The sequence below is a fragment of the Haliaeetus albicilla genome, chromosome 22 (assembly GCF_947461875.1).
Source record: "Haliaeetus albicilla chromosome 22, bHalAlb1.1, whole genome shotgun sequence".
Lineage (NCBI taxonomy): Eukaryota > Metazoa > Chordata > Aves > Accipitriformes > Accipitridae > Haliaeetus > Haliaeetus albicilla.
Window position 1 is genome coordinate 19,572,029 of NC_091504.1, and position 16,462 is coordinate 19,588,490.

At 36.9% G+C, this 16,462-nt stretch overlaps 1 protein-coding gene across 16 annotated transcripts in view; it reads left to right on the forward strand.

The window, feature by feature from the left end:
• Window positions 1–16,462, forward strand: part of SUN1 (Sad1 and UNC84 domain containing 1) — a 35,974-nt gene that overhangs the window by 9,409 nt on the left and 10,103 nt on the right. For 9 of the 16 annotated variants that reach the window (XM_069810197.1, XM_069810198.1, XM_069810195.1 and 6 more), the window contains 10 exons: window positions 2,233–2,329; window positions 8,583–8,777; window positions 9,132–9,322; window positions 10,426–10,452; window positions 10,557–10,751; window positions 12,516–12,638; window positions 13,656–13,739; window positions 14,060–14,170; window positions 15,583–15,681; window positions 16,351–16,444. In XM_069810197.1, coding sequence (XP_069666298.1) covers window positions 2,253–2,329; window positions 8,583–8,777; window positions 9,132–9,322; window positions 10,426–10,452; window positions 10,557–10,751; window positions 12,516–12,638; window positions 13,656–13,739; window positions 14,060–14,170; window positions 15,583–15,681; window positions 16,351–16,444 — 1,196 coding nt within the window. In that variant the 5' untranslated portion in view covers window positions 2,233–2,252. The remainder of the gene's footprint in view (window positions 1–2,232; window positions 2,330–8,582; window positions 8,778–9,131; window positions 9,323–10,425; window positions 10,453–10,556; window positions 10,752–12,515; window positions 12,639–13,655; window positions 13,740–14,059; window positions 14,171–15,582; window positions 15,682–16,350; window positions 16,445–16,462) is intronic. The other 7 variants (XM_069810206.1, XM_069810203.1, XM_069810204.1 and 4 more) reach the window with 7 other exon arrangements.

Genomic DNA, 16,462 nt, shown 5'->3' on the forward strand with positions numbered 1-16,462 from the left:
GGCCCATATGAGTAGCAGAGGCAGAAGGAGGAGTTGGGTAGCTACTGAAAGCTCACTCGTGTAGCCTAGCTTTCCATGTGGGAAAATATTGCTGGGTGTCAAAAGCACGATATCGGCTATTGAGTTGCCAGTAAAAACTAGGTTTATTGATGAAATGATGCGTGCTGAGCAGTCAAGATCAGCTCTGGTGGAAACTAAACAGAGGTTTCCCTAGCTTGCAGTTTCAAAATCTTTCTATTGGGATGGACCAATTTAAACAGATCAACCTTAATCATTGTTTTGAATTTCAACTGGCATATGTCCAAGAAATCTGTTTTGCTGTTGTTTAAAACAAGTGCTCTCTGATGTTATCAATATCCCTCACCTTGAAATTAACTGTATTTCCACTTTCATTACTGGGGAATTGTTACTCTGGTCCCCGTTTCCTATGTTCTAAAATGAGCTCTTCTTTGTTCTTAAAGTGTGGCAGCAGCTGTTATGTCTTTGAGCAGTATTTGCTGCAAGAGAATTAGAAGACTTCTTTGCTAATGCTTCTGCACTACTGATTTAAGCTTCCTCTAAACAAACAACTAATTTCATATACAAGCCAACAGAAGCATCATGGCTCTGGGACAAGTGAACTAAGCGTAGAGAAAGATCACTTAGTGGAAATGCTTTCTCTATGACATTAAAAGACGTGTAAATAGCAGAGGCAAGACCTTATTTTTCATTAACCCCACAAATGCATGAGAGGTGCTTGCATTCAGAAAGTTACAATGTTTAGGCCTGCAAGTTTTGATTTTTAAAAACAAGAAGGAAACTCTGTCTTCAGTAGTAATGGAAATATCCTCCTGCCTTATTGACATCAGGATTTGGAGGCTACAGGTTGACTGACCAAGAGCATTTAATGTTACGTGTAGGGATTTCTTTTTGAGCTGCGATTACCTGTACCTCGCTGCTTTTTGTCTCTATTTTTTTATGTATATGTAGCTATACAAATGAAAGCTCCTATTTCAGCATAGCAAAGTGCATCCCCAAAATGAGATACTTGTTGATGTTTTGATTATAAGAATTAAAGCATAGCTAGGGATATTTTTACCTTAGTTTAGGCATGTCATTATAGTTGTGTGGAATATCTTTTACTACTGCTGAAACAGGAGCTGTAGATAATCTGAAAATAGCCAAGATTCTGCTTTGCTAACCATGCAAATCCAGGATAGCCAAATTCCTATTTGTTAACCATGAATAACCTGCTATCTAGGAATCTTTTCTAGAAAGCAAAACTTTTCTTGTGGCTAAAAAAAAAATGAGAAGGGCTCAAGGTTTTTTGCAAATATTTTGAACTTTAAAGTCAAATTGTACATAACGCCACAAGTAGTCACCCACGCAGCCCTACAGTTTCTCAATATGACAACATCAGTTTTTATTTTCTTCCTAAAGCTATGATACCTTTCAAAGACTCCATGGAAAGTTTTATGAGTGTTGGTAGGGTGGTTTTGGTTTGGTGGTTTTGGTGGGGTTTTTGTTGGGTTTCTTTTGGAAGTGGATGGCGCTCTGGAAAATGTACCTAATTCTAGCCATGTGAGTCATTTTGCAGTTGGCTTTTCTGCTAGGGTGTGTATTCAGTGTTTTTTATGACAGGAATAGAGTAACCGATACCAAATATTAGAATTTTATGTGAAATGAAGGAAACTCCCTTGCTGCGTAGTGGATGGTGTTCAAAGGTTGTAGAGTAAAATGATTTGACTATATATAAAAACTTTCTTAAGTTTCATCTGTGTTACACTTTGTTGGTGCACAGAACAGCCTGTGTGTTGCTCAATGGGCTTTCAAAGCAAAACTCATTGTGAAGAGGTCTCTGAAAGCATGGCTATGTAGTTTTTTTAAATTTTTATGCTTGCTTAGCTTTTGGGGTTGCTAGCATAACTTAGTTCCTGTGGAAGTGTTGTGGTAGAGTTGTGATAAGAGCTTGGTTCATATTACAGTAATGTTCCAGAGAACTTGGAAATTGCTGAAAATAGAGTATCGTAAAGACAGTCATGGTCAGAAATACATTGAACTTTATGCAGTAATGATAAGGGATATCTAGCACTAGCAGCAATACTGCTGAAATATTGAGAGCTCCATATTTCTGGTAACAGTAGCTTTTTTTTTTTCCAATACTTCCTAATACAGGCTGAACAATGCAAGGGCTCCTACATTGACTTTATGTAATTTTAAGTCATTGCATTACTTTATTTTCACCTTTTACAGTATGATTTGAAACAGTCAACATGGACTTTTCACGTCTACACACGTACACTCCTCCCCAATGTCTGCCAGAGAACACTGGCTATACATATGCACTCAGGTGAGAACTCTTTTCTTCTTGTAGAGAAACTATATGTTCTCTGAATGTTGTTAATTATGGAGAGTTTAGTTTTCATGGTAAGTAGCTGACTACTTTGAAGAAGCGTGCTTTATCTGGTCTGTTTTGAAAATAACTGCTGTGTCCTAAATGGAGGAAGGAATACATGCTGAACTAACAGGACAATGACTAAGATAATGACTCAGTGTTTATTAGTTGCTATGAATAACTAGTCTCCGCCTAGTTACAATTGCTATTTTATTTCTACAAGTATGTCATCAAAATTATTAGATGTTTTCTGGTATGTCTTGTAACTTCTGTGTGTATTTTCTTTTGTGACTTGGTGCCATTTTGACTTTAAAACACTGATTGATATGCACTCATTGCTACTAATGTGGAACTTGGCTGGAAGTGGCATATTGGTTACTTGTTTTAGCAAAACTGCTTGTTGTGTGAATCTAAAATCTGTATTCTAATGAACTTGCTATTTCTTGTATCTTTTTGTTAAACTGACCATTATTAGACTGTTCCTCAAATCACTTCAGTTTTCTAAAAATAACTGTGGTGTGCTTGCTAGTTTTTGTATTATGTATTCAAAATAAATGTTGTGATGCCCATTTGAGTTTTTTTAATATTACTAGAGCAGATTGTGGCTGCTGATTTCATCTATCTAGCTTTTCCTGTTGTTGAATTAGATGTCTTTTGAAGCAAGTATACATCAGTGAGCCTGAGTTATTGGTTTAGCTAATTTTAAATTTAGAAAACAAAATTGTTCATTAGGATGCAGTATGAGATTGCTTTTCTATTTTGTGCCTGTAAATTATTATTATTATGTATTTAATGTGTATTAAAATATAGTATTTTGGTTGGAGAATACTTGGCTACTTGCCAATAAAACAGAAGTTGGCAAAACTGTAGAATTAAGAGAGCAGTAGTTTAATATTCTTGATTTTTGTGTACTCTAAAACTGTAGCATTGTCAGTTTTTGTTGGGGGTCGTGGTTTGTTTGGGTTTTGGTTTTTTTGTGTTGTTTGTTGTTTTGGTTTTTTTTTAGCTATAGCCTGACGGCAACAGTGTTGCAAAATGGGATATGTTTTATGTTGCATCAATTAAGTTGCAACTCTTCCTAAATTTTTAGAAAAACATTGATAAAATGTTGGTTAAATACAAGCAGGTTTACTAATTTCAAGAAAAGGCATGCTGGGCAATGAAGGATGACTTATGTGCCTTATAGCAGCCAGAAGATTCACTATTATATTGCTGGTTTAAGTAGCTCTATGTTGCAAATGTACCTTAGATTGGCTGAAATACTTTAACTCTTTTAAAGAGGATAACTTTCCCTACTGTGAGCAATGCAAGTAGACTTTGATTCTTCAGGTTTAGATAGTGACTTGTTTATGTCTCTGTGAGCATATCTTTCTTAAAACAAGCTGTGAAATTGTCATCTAATTTGATTTCTTTTCCTTAGTTGTTGTATTTGTCTGAAATGATACTAGTATGTTCTACTGTACAATCTTCTCCACAGCGACTAATCTTTCTCACAGACAAGAGGGGGGAATAAGTAGGTCTTAGCAATCTTAATTTCTTAATACTAATACTCTTGGAAATACACATATTAAAAAAAAAAAAAGTAAAGTTCAATGGCTTGCTTAAACTAATCTGGGGTTAAAACCCTCTGAGCTGGGTTTTTCTTCTTGCCCACTGTTTTGTCAGGTAAGAGTTTTGTTTCTCACTGAAGCAAACAAGAATATAACAGGAGCAAAGATTAACCTGCCAGGAAAGGAAGATGCAGAATGATAAATCCTATTTGAAGTCTGGAGGATAGTTCATTATGACTTTGGGTTTTGTGTAGAAGACAATGGGAGTGCTTGATTTCCTACATAAAGACTGTAATTTTGCAAAACTGAGAACTTGTGAAGAGGCCTTTGTAGAAGGGGAGGGTTACATGTCTTGAAACTTTTCAGCCTCCCATTTTGCTGTTAAGCTGTATTACATATAGGCATTCAGAAATGGATAGAGCTGGATAAGCTGAAGTTTAATAACTGACTTAATGAAGGCAAGTATAGTTAAACTAGGTTGAAATTAATTCATTTTAATTCTTCCTTGTGTAGAAAGGAAGGATTAGCAAGCACTTTCTTTAAAATTTCCTCTTGAAAAAATCTGTGAAGCCCCAAATATTAAAATGATGGGGGCAAACTACTTGGTACACTGCCTGCTCTCAGGGTGTCAAGAGAATAAACTACAATCTTTTGAGCAGACCCTTGCTATATGGCTGCTTCCTGAATCTGTGGAGAATGCCATGTATTATTGGTGTAGCTCTTCCAACCTTGGGTCAAGCAGTATTTGAAGAATCTGAGGAAAGGGTGAGTTAGGCAGAGTTGCTAATCAGAAATATTTTTGTGCTGAAGTTCATTCTTCCTCTCCTCTACCTTACCAGTATTTGTTTGCTTATATTTGGATCTGGCTTGTTCTGCCTTTTGACAATTCAGTCTTTACAAAGTCTGTCTGTGAGTTTCTTTAAAGAAATTAGCTTGTGTGTGTAGCACTGCAGAAAGTAGCATGGTGAAGTTAGATACCACAAAGCCATTAATAGAGTTGGTTATGACCTATTAATAGAATTTATATTAATAGTCACTGAGATTACTGTGTGTTTTTAACTGTTTGTAGTTCTTCGTGGCCTCAAATCAGAAAAGCGTTAAACTGATATAGCTAAATAACCTTTATCCTCCTCAAAATGCAAGTCAAACTTGTGAATCTCACCCACTTGTCAACATAAAATTTACACCCCCCTCTTCAGGCTAATCTTTCCTTTTAGTCACCATCATCTTTTGAGTTGCATTGGTTTTGTCAATTCACGTACCTTTAACACTTTTTCTTCACAAATATAGATTAAATTGATAAGAATTTGGTTGGGTTTTTTTTTTCCCCTGTGTCAGAGCATTAAATCAGGATGTAACTTTCTGCGAAATAGTTGAATAAAATCCTTTGGTTTTTTACATGTGTTCTGGGACTTATCGAAGCAATGGCTAAACAACTCAAGGTAGTGTCCTTGGTCAGTTAAAGTAATGCCCTGGTCAGAAAGCATATGAAAGTTCATATACTGATGATATGCCTGTGTCTGTGTTGGAAGATGTCTGTTTAGCTATAGTTCTCTAGGTGTATTGCATTTATCTATTATTATCTTGAATAATCAAGAACATTACTGCCTGTTTCATTCCAAGGAATACTTGTAAAATAAATAACTTGAGGTCCTCCAGACAAAGCTATAGGTGTGCTAAAATTGGCAGACTTTGTTCTCATTCCACTTATAAAAATAGAACTTGAAAATTAACCCACTGAAGTTTAGGACATTCTTATTCTGTAGAAGCTCATGTGAAGGAGGTATCAAGGTAATAATTAAGAAGCTGGAAATGTAAGACTAGATCCAGTCAGCAGATCTGCCAGTAGCCATGGGAGCTGTTTGTCAGGGGAAGGAACCAGAGTCTGCACTGTTTGTGTGGGTTATCTAGGAGTGTAGGCTAATTGCATCCCACCTTTAAGATGTTTTTTCATTAGCCATACATATTGCATAAAAGTACCATCAATGTACAGGTTCATTTCTGTCCTGTGGAAGGAAAGGCGGGGGGGGGTTGTTTACTGTAGTCTCTTCTGTAGAAGAAAAAAGGCTGCCTTCCAAAGTGTGGAAAGTGAGATGGCAAGTTAGGAGGCTTCTAGATACAGTCCTGCCAACAGAGGACAGATAATTTCACTTTCAGTGTGAAGAGAATTATTATCCTGCATAAGCAAGAGAGAAGCTGTCTTTTTGTTTAAAGAGGAAAAGATCCCATGATGATTATTTTTTTAGATAGTAGAGCCCAACTCCAAGCTATGTATTCAACCCGAATTGATATAAATGTTCACTGAGATACTTAATAACAGCAAGTGTTCATAAACAGAAACAAATTGAGGCTGGTCACAGCTGTCAGCTTATCCTGTGTACTTTGTGTTCTTGTGAATTGACTGTCTGTAAGAAACATTGGGTGAAGATGGGGAAAAGCAAATGCATAGTGGCAAGTGTAAATAGCAAAACTGAGTTCTGAAACAACTGTTTAGGGAGGGACTCAATAGTAAACTATTGTGGCTCCGACCCTTTCAGAATGAGCAACAGGAGCTGTATTTAACTTGTCTTCTCACTTCACATCGGTCAGAATGCAAGCTATCTAAACTTAATAATTTTGAAAACTGTGAAAATTATATCCTTTTATACCTAACCAAATGTAGACTAAACCTGTTTTCACATGAGGCGGCTCCCATCTTATTTCCTATCCCCCTTCCACCCAAATGTAAGCAAGGATTAATAAGCATAACGTATATAGTAATGTATGCTGGGTTTGTCATAAGCTGAGCTTAGACTCCTGCCCTATGCAGGGTTGCACTGCTTGTGGCAATATTAGCAGGGCAGACCAATAAGATCAAGCAGGTGTTGCTGAAGACCTGCCATCAAATTTGTGCACCTCTGAGTGATAGAATAAGTTATTTTGGACAAGCTCTAGTCTGGTTCTGTGGGCTGAATGCCCATTTGATGCTAAAGCAGCTAGGTGTTTTTCCTGCAGTGCATTGCCTGGGTTAGGGTGTTTTTTAGCTGAAAGAAACGCAGTTCATGTGCTCTGACACAGTCCCATCTTACGTGTTTTACTTTTTGCATTGTGGAGCAATCAAGAAACTCGCTTCAAAAGCACCCACCCTGTCAGAATTAAATCATTACTGTAAGTGTAGCTACTGGGCCTTCTGATGTTAACTTATTTGTATGCCAAAGTAATACAATACGTATGATATTATTACTTTGTAATGTTCTGGGTTTTTAATTACTGTGTAAGAAAATTATTTCCGTTACATTGTTTTTGCACAATTACATTTTATAGTAGCTGTTCATATGGTTTTTTTAAAGGGAAAGCTTCCATTTCAAATACAGATTGCACAGTAGAATCTACTCATTCAGATCTAATTTGCCTGCTTGTTTTTCTTTGGGATTTTGGGGAGAAGGAGCTGCTTTAGTTAACAATACCTTGCTCAGCTCTTCTTTTAAAAAAAACCAAAAAAACCCAAAAAACCAACAAAACCAAACCCCCCAAAAAACCCAAAACAAAACCAAACAAAAACCCTAGGAATATTAAAGTAACTGTTGTTACAGCTCTGGATATCCCTGTGGTCCAGGAGGGAACAGACTCTGTAGGAAAGCTGGCCTAGAGCGCTCATAGTGCTGAGTGGTTCTAGGACCTGGCCTTCCTGCGTGCAATACCCTGTAACAGCAAGCTCTGCTCAGTTACATGACTGAATGTTTCCTTTGATAAGTATTGTGCTTTAGGCTAAACTTCTGATATAGTAAATTTATTTCTTACTGACTCCTCTGTTTAATCTGTTTGTGTTTGCCTTGTGTTGCTGCTTTGTCTTCATTGTAAGTTTTCACGGAGGTTCTCAGAAAATCAAGTGCAGAAGTGTGGAGTAGAGTTCTGGGGTAATGATGTGAGGCTCATCTACATGTAAACTTGCCTCTGTAGGATAAAACAGGAAAAAATGGATGAAAGACTCTAAACTTTTTTTTATTTGTTCAGAGTTAAATATTTCTAATGACTTGCATTAAATTAAGAAATCTTTTAAAAGCACTTTTTAAAAAGTAATGGTAGTTAAACTAATGTAGCTAAAGTAGGGAAGTCTTTAAGTATCTTAAAGGGGGGAAGTTCCTACTTGTTGGGAGATGGAAATTCAGAGTAGTGTGACATATGGGTCTTTGGTTCTCAAAACAAGGAATTGGCAAATAAAAAATAATAAAGAAGACTCCTTTGACTATAAATGAATCTTTAACTTGCAACTTAGAGTGCATCATGATTTTTAATTTGCTGCTAGGCGTGGTGAAGAAACTGTCATGAATGGCTTCCTCTCAAATTGGTCCCAAAAGAACTATGTGTCTGAGGCTGAGGCTGTATAGCAGATACTTGCTCTGGCTCAACTTCAAATGTGGTTTCCATGGTGGTTGTTTCTTTCTAACTGTGACTTGCTTTCAGCTGTTAAACTTTTTAATATGAATTGCTTAAGAGAACCTTGAATATCTATGTAGTTCTAAGTTGTTTGGGTTATGTGCCATATCTTGTGGGAACTGCTTCATAACCCTGGATAAACTGCTTTTAATGGAAACTTAGTCTAGCTTGAAGGGCATGTTTGTTACTGGGGGAATTTTCTCTTAAACTCTGGTAACTTTGCTGTTCTTATTTTGTTGCAGTTCAAGTTACTCTTCATCTGCTTTGGATTTTGAGACTGAAAACAAAATAGATCCAGTATTTGATTCACCAAGAATGTCACGGCGTAGTTTACGGTTAGCTGCTGCAAGATTTAATAAATCAGATGATGCACAAAATGATATCCCTCATGACAGCTCTTATGCCGGAAACATGTCCTTCAGAGAACAGTCTTATAAGTAAGCATTTTTTATCATCACAAGTTAATTTATCGTTTGGAGTCTTGAAACTTCCTGTTTGAACACAGTAGTACAAACATAGGTTACCTGCTGGTTTATTCTTTGTTCTCAGTGTTTACTGCCATGCTTTGAAAATTATGTTCAGTGTGTGGTTTGCAATGAAGTCTTTGCAAGAGTATAGATGGTTGAATGAGGATTTTCTTTAAAACCTGATTTGAGTGGTCTAGTCACATTGGTATTAAAATACCTTGACTTGTGTTTTTGGGGGGGGGGGGGGGTTCATTTAAAATGAGAGATGAAGAGAAATTTGCATCTTTAGTTCTATGTCTTATTTGTCTTTGCTTTGTTTCCTAGGATGTTGAAGCAATGCAAAAGTACAAATAAACAATCTGGCAGTGTAAGACACACACCAAGGAAAAATCTATCCAGCTCTTCCATTTTTAGCCAAAGCAGTTTCAATAGCCATGCCAGTGATGCATCAATGGTATCCACTGTATTGGATGAATCTTTGATTCGGGAGCAGACAGAAGTTGATCATTTCTGGGGTAGGTAATCATTGCTATCGCTCATATCAGACTGTGAAAACTGCTTGTGGTTTGGTGTGTATAAACATATGTCCACATCTTCTCTCTTTTCCCCATCTGTTTTTCCATCCTGCCCTCAAATGTGTGCATGTACTTACTCTTTTGCTGTAGATGTCTGCTTGCTAAGATGCCTACTGGAAATTCAGTCCAGTGCGTAAACTTGATTCATGGGCATCGTCAGCATCAGGACATGTTGCACAGTCAATATGCCAGGCAAATGTATACGATTTTGTGATGCAACACTATAGACTTGTATAGATGCAATTATCTGTTATCATTACGTTCTTCAAAATGTGCATAGAATACTGTATCTAAAGAATGGTAAACATGTAACTTGTCTTTGAAAAGCTAAAGGAAAAGCATTTTCTTGTTTGTTTATAGTCAAGTGTGTTTCAACTTAATGTACTTTAATCTGAAAGTTGCAAAGTAGTGGCTGGCTGGTTTCTTTTTGCAAGTATGTACAAGTATGTTTTTCTGGAACCTAATTTTTCACTGAAGAGGAAAATATGGGAGTTGTCTACATAAAGTATTGTCTATGTAAAATGTTGTGTAGGAGAAGATAGACTTATTATATCTCCTGATTCAGACTATTTGTTTCTAGTCGGTATGCTTGTGACCTTCCCAGAGTCCTAACGTAAAGAATTGTTTCAATCTTAGTAGAACACCTTCTCAACTTTAGATTACCTGGCTCTTAAAACAGAATCTTAAAATACAGTAGTACCAAAGTAGTTACCAAGCAACAGAAACAGCGTAAGCTTGTAATTAGCTGCTTTAAAGTCACATGGGAGCTAAGAAAAGGTGTAGCTGTCATTCATGTTATATTGTCTGCCACTTCTGTGGTAGAATGCTTTTCACTAACTGTTACCCTACTACATTAATGTCTGAATATATGGATCTATTCATGTGGTGGACTGCAAAATATGTTAAATACTAATCATAAAGTGGCTTTTCTTTGTGGTCTTAAAATTAGTGGGACTTTAAATTTGAGTCCATGTCAGATATCATAGTTGACTATGGGACTTCCTTATATTTGGGACCAAATTTTTTTTTTTTTTCCTTTGAAGGTCTTGATGATGAAGGTGACCCTAAAGGTAACTACACTTTCCTTTTCCTTCCACATGCATTCTGTTTAATGGTAATTAGCGATGGCAATACTGATGTCAATGCACTGAATGTTTTACTCTTGGTTTGCTAGGTAGCGATACTACACCGATGCAGGGAAATGGTGATATTGCAACAGCAGAAACACCGACCGCAATGATCAATGGCTACACTTGCAGTGACTGCAGCATGCTTTCTGATCGGAAGGAGGTTCTTACAGCATACTCGGCTTCTCATGTGCCATCTTCCAGAATTTACTCTAGGGATAGGAGCCAGAAACATGCATCTAGTAAGTTAGTTTTTCTTGTGTTTTACCTGGATAGCAGCATGGTATATAGTTTAGTTGATGCATTTTCCATGTAGTGTTATTTAAACACTTTTCCTACTCTGCCAAATTTACCAGTAACTAAATTCTAGAGATCAGCTTCTATGAAATACCTTTTTTCTATATCAGTTGAAACTTTATGTACTTGTCAGCTTCTTATGTATAATTATCAACTTTTTTTTTCCAATGCTACTGTAGGAATTAAACAATTTCAAAATGAAAATGCCATGGTATCTTAACAAGTTACGTTTCCAAACTGATTTGGAACACAATGGGCTGTTCCAACCAGCAATGATCGTAAGAGTCTCCTAATCTGGTGTTGCATCTATATGTGTCTGTTTATGAGGTTTTTGGTCAGGGTTTTCAGATAGAAACTTCTTTGCAGTCCAGTTGTGTTGTTGTTTGGTTTTGGGTTTTTTTTTTCTTACAGGAACTTTCAAGGTTTAGCAGAATTGTTACTTTGTAGTGCTTCTGTTATCCAAGAAATCTGAGAGATACCTTCCTACTTTCTGCTTTGTTTTTTTTTTTCCTCATTTAACCTTGCAGCTTATCAGAGTGTTTTTAGAAGCTAAACTTCAACTAATTTTAAAAATGGAACTCCAAAAGGAAAAACTTATTCCAAATAGACTTCCTAGTGACTACATTCTTAAAGCTCAAAACCAAATGAATCTGCTGTAAATAAGGTTCTGACTTTCCAAGGCAATCTCTATTCTATGGATGATTGTCCTCCCTGTCTTGACTGTGTCTGCCTGCATCTTGCATAGCATCTTGAATTTCTTGATTGTTGGTAGTTCTCAGTTATCATGAAGAAGTTGTTTCTTGAGTGGCCTTGAATTTAGAAAGGAACCAATTTTGGGATTCTGTAGGCATGTTACTCTTGAATGAAGTATGTTTTCAGTAGCAAGGAATCAGTTTGGACTATAGGGTGTGACTTTACATGCCTTGAGGCAAGTATTTCTTCTTGGTAAATGTGTAGCACAGATAGGAGTTCTGTTGGCTTAGCATAATGAACTAAAATTTACATAGTATGAAAGCTGTTTTCTGTGCTCCTGAGTCTGTATTCACACAGGAGAATTTTACAAGGAACTCATCTCAGTACATTCCTTTGAACTTGAGTCCAGTAGTTTGGGTCAAATGTGGGGAGGGTGGGGAAAGGGGCACACAGTCATGGCAGGTTCTTGGAATGTGACTGATTCTAGGAAAGCAGCAGGCAGCAGTATGGGGAACTGCAGCTTTGTTCCCGTGGCTCTGAAGAAGTGTGTGTCTCTAGCACTTGAGGCAGACCACTGCAGTGACTTCCTCCAACGTAAAGGCAGAGAAGGTTAAAAGTCCTCACCCTTTCAAATCCAAAATAAGAATGTAGTTTTTCTCTTTGGAGCTGTGACCCACAAAATCAGTATCAACAGCTCTCATCACTGAGAAATCCTGAGTTCTGTAAGCAAGGAATTCATTGCTATTTAGAGTTCTTAATTCTCACAAAGAAAAGGTATTCTTGCTGAAGTCATACATTCCGTCTTGAATGCGTTTTCCCTAGGATGTGTGGTTCTTACAAAAGCTTTGCTGTAATATCTAGTGCATCCAGACTCTTCAAACCACGCTTGCTTAAGTTTCATATTCCTGGCTTTCCATGCTTTGTCCTCGCTCTTCCACAAGCTAATGGTCACCAGAGAATAGAAGTACATCTTCATGCAGGTGAATAATTTGTGTTCACACTGTTTTTTTCAATAGGAGGAACCTATTTCTACATGAGTAAGATTCTGCGATTTGTCAAACATGCTGCAGCATCTTTTGCATCACTATTAGTGCAACTATTTCAAATGGTTTTGCTGAAGCTGGGTTATGAATTTAAAGGTACCTTTTTAGTTGTCTTCCTTGGTCTCCACACAAAGCCAGATTGTGTGTGTTGGGTTTATTTTTTCCTTGTGGACTTCATCTTTGGCACTATGGTGTTCTTTTTCTATAGTCTTTTGACTGGCTCCTATCTTTATCACTTCTTTTCCTCTCAGTTGTGCTACCCTTTTCATACTTTCCTCCTGTTTTGGAACAGGACTCACACATGAGATTTGTGTTACAGTTAAGATTCACATGTTGATTTTTACTAGGAAGTCGTAGAAGGTAATGTTTAGATGGAGAAACTTAAGTTGATTTTTTTTAAAACTGTTTGGTGTGATAGTGTCAAATCCTAACTTTTCAATGTCTTTAGGTTTGGACTATCTTGTTACCCTTAAGCCCACTGTGCACTTAAAGCTTGACTAGATCAGTCTTGCAAAACTAAAACTGCCATCATCACTCTGCACTACTCTAAAGCACATCTTGTTTCTCCCAAAAATGTTTGATTCTTCTTCGGTGCTTTCTCTTCTATAATACGTACTGTACGAGCGAAGTTAAATTGCCGTAGGCAGAAGGTAACTGATTTTTGTGTGTGAATAAAACTTTGTTCTCTCTGCCTCAGTGCCTTATAAGTTGCTAATGCTCTCTTCTTAGTCTTTTAAGATCTCTGGTAAAACCAGCACAAGGATGTAACGGTTGGCCTATTTGACAGAATGATGGGCATAGGGGCTCAAGATTTGATGAGCTGTTACTTAGGGGCTTTTTTACTAACTTTGCTATCTGAAAAGAAGCAGAAAGATTTTTTTAAACACAAAGGCCCCGCTGTTATTTATAGAAGGAAAAAAGATTGCACAGAGTAGGCTTCTTCCTTGATCATTTCCTTGATCATTTTTCAGGTTTCCTGTGAGTAACCTGGCTTTAATAGTGAACTAAGCCAGTTTAGCTAAAATCTGCATATATGATAGCTAAAATGTGCCTATATGAAAGGCTTTGAACCTGAGAGTTACATTACATGTCTGCTTTTTGAATGTGTTGCAGCTCACTCAGACTACTGTGGAAGCATGAATGTAAAGGAGTTTTACAGAGAAGATAGCCGTCTTGGTGTAAATGAGGAATCAATATGTAAGTATAATGATTGATGTTGTACAGCCCAAAGCTAAAAGACACCAGGTTGTTGCTATAATAGTAGTATCAGATACCCCATGACTTTACAGAAGCTACAAAGTAAACGTTTGTTTTGCAACTTAGTTGTATGGCGGAGAATGGCAATTGCCTGGTGTAATGTAGTATTTCCCCAAGCAAGTTTTATTCCACTGAAGTTTGCTTAGCGGTTTTTGGTTTGATAACTGATGTTATGAAATAGACTTGTTCAAGTTATCTTGTAACAATCTTAATTTGATCCTGGCTTTGTCCCATTAACCGACTGTTACCACAACCAACAGGTGATGACTGTAAGGGGAAGAAACATCTTGAAATATACACCACAGACCACATGCAATCCTCATGGGCTAAAAGGGTAGCAAGGACCATTTGGCACACCTTTTATTATGCAGGTTGACTTGGACCTTTTTTTCTTTTGCTTTTATTTTGCATCACGATCTCACAATGTTAATCATACATATTGTTGGGGGGGGGGGTTACCTTCATCTGTCAAAGTAGATTAAAAGCATAAAGTGTCTAGAAGATTAACTTAACACCTTTTCTGCTTGACTTCTTTCTCTGATACTGCCTTTTATACAAGCTTGGCAGACTGCTTACCTGTTAGTAAAAACAAGGTGTAGGGCCAGCATACATCTTGTATGTTAGAAAGAGCAAGTCAGATTGTTAATTTATTGCACTTTGGGGAAGTCTGTACACTCAATAGGTTGAAAAGCTGCCATTAAGTGAAAGCAAGGTATGAGATATTGGTATACAGATTATTTGAATAAAGGGGTTTTAACATTTTATTTTTGTTCTAGTGATAGTCAATTTTTACAGGACTCTTATATAGGGATAAAATCTTCCCTATGAGATGAGCGTTCCCTAGCTTGAATGACAGAGGCATCAAGAATCTGTTGAGTGCTCTTTATTCAGCAAAGGAAAATGATTTGAGACACTTCAGTCACCTAAATGCTTTGCAAAATATTGGGTTGGTATATCTATAATCCCTCAGATTAACCCAGACATATCTGCTAATCTAAAAAGTAGGATTATTTTCTAAATGTATACTATGTAGTTTGTTCTGTAGAACGAACAGTCCTAGTCTTGGATATAGTAATTGTTGGCTTCAGTGGGCTTTGTTACAGCATTTTGTTACAGTGTATTGGTTTTTTGTTGTTGGTTTTGCTCTTTTTAAGAGACTCAAAACTGACATACTGAAGATCCTTGGGAACATTCAGTTTAATGAAAATTTACTGCTTGTAACTTTTAGTAGGGAATATTTTGTATTATTTATCAGTATTTCTTAGACATCATTATTTAATTCTTTCACTAGGATTTAAAATTTTTAATTGTTCCTTCTGCTACACATGAACCTAGATAGTGAACTCGATGTATAATACAGATCGAATAAGATGCTTTTAAAGTAACAATGTGCATAGAAGTTGTTATGGTAGTACTTTTTTTGCTATTCTCTGTTATACTTGGCATGGCACTGTTAGATAAACGTGCTACAAAAAGTAAACTTTGACTTTTGAAAAACTGATATTCTTACTGCACAGATACTGTTGATCATTCTGTTTATCTCTATACGTGAGAACTATGTTTCTAAATTGTCTTGGTTTTACTTGGCTTCATATTTATTAGTGGCTTGCTTTGCTTTTAAATAATGAAGAACCAAGTTTGTAGATTACTGAAAGGTATGTTTTAAAATTACACAGAACATGTAATGGGCAGGGGATTGAGTCTGGTTTACTGCATCTACTGCAGAAGAACCTTAAGCTGATCTATGTATGTTACCACATAGAGTTAATTTGTTATAATCTAGGTTACTTTATGCTTCACGCGTTGCAAACAGTGGGAGCAACAGGATGGCTTGTGTCTCAGAAGGTGTTGTCTCTACTTTGGCTGGCCATTCTTTCTCCAGGTTACTATCCTAATCTGTGTGTGTGTGTGTGTTGACTGTTTCTTTTGATAAAACTAGGAATCTGCAGTACATGGCTTATACTAATTCAACTATGCTTATGCTGTAGCTTTTGTACGTTGAAATGCATGTGCTGCTTTACTTTCTTTATTGACCAAAATAGGCTTAATGAGAGGGTATATTTCTGTTCACAGGCATAATGGGAGACTAACCAGACTGTTTCATGAGGGAATGAGTGTGTGAATAGCACGGAATATGGGGTGTCAAGAATAATGGGGTGTGGTTGGTTTGGTAGTCACTTCCTATGTTGGTATTCCTCTTGGCAAAAACTGGTGCTGCTAATCTGTGCATTTCTTGAAACATACTGAGGTCTTCAGTGCGTGGTAACTTGGATTCAAATATTAATAGTACTGAATTTCTGGCAAGATAGCGTTGTTATAACAAATGAGCATTTCATCTTTTTGCATGGCTATTGGTTTTGTGGAGTAGCTGATGTTATAATGCTGTCATACCTGTGATAATCTAGATGTTAACAAGCTGCATGTTGCCTGTACTCATGCATTTCTCTGCTGTGCAAAGTATTCTTGGCCACAGTTGCATGTTCCTCTGCTTGGTTTCTTTGAACATGTGCCACAGTAATTACATTTCACACTACTGCTTTTTGTTTTCTAGGGAGGGCAGCTTCTGGCATGTTCAGGTTGCTTGGAACAGGGTGGTATCAACTTGTTGCTCTGATGTCTTTGCTCAAGGTGTTTCTTCTAAGAAGGTGTGTATCCTTTGAAAA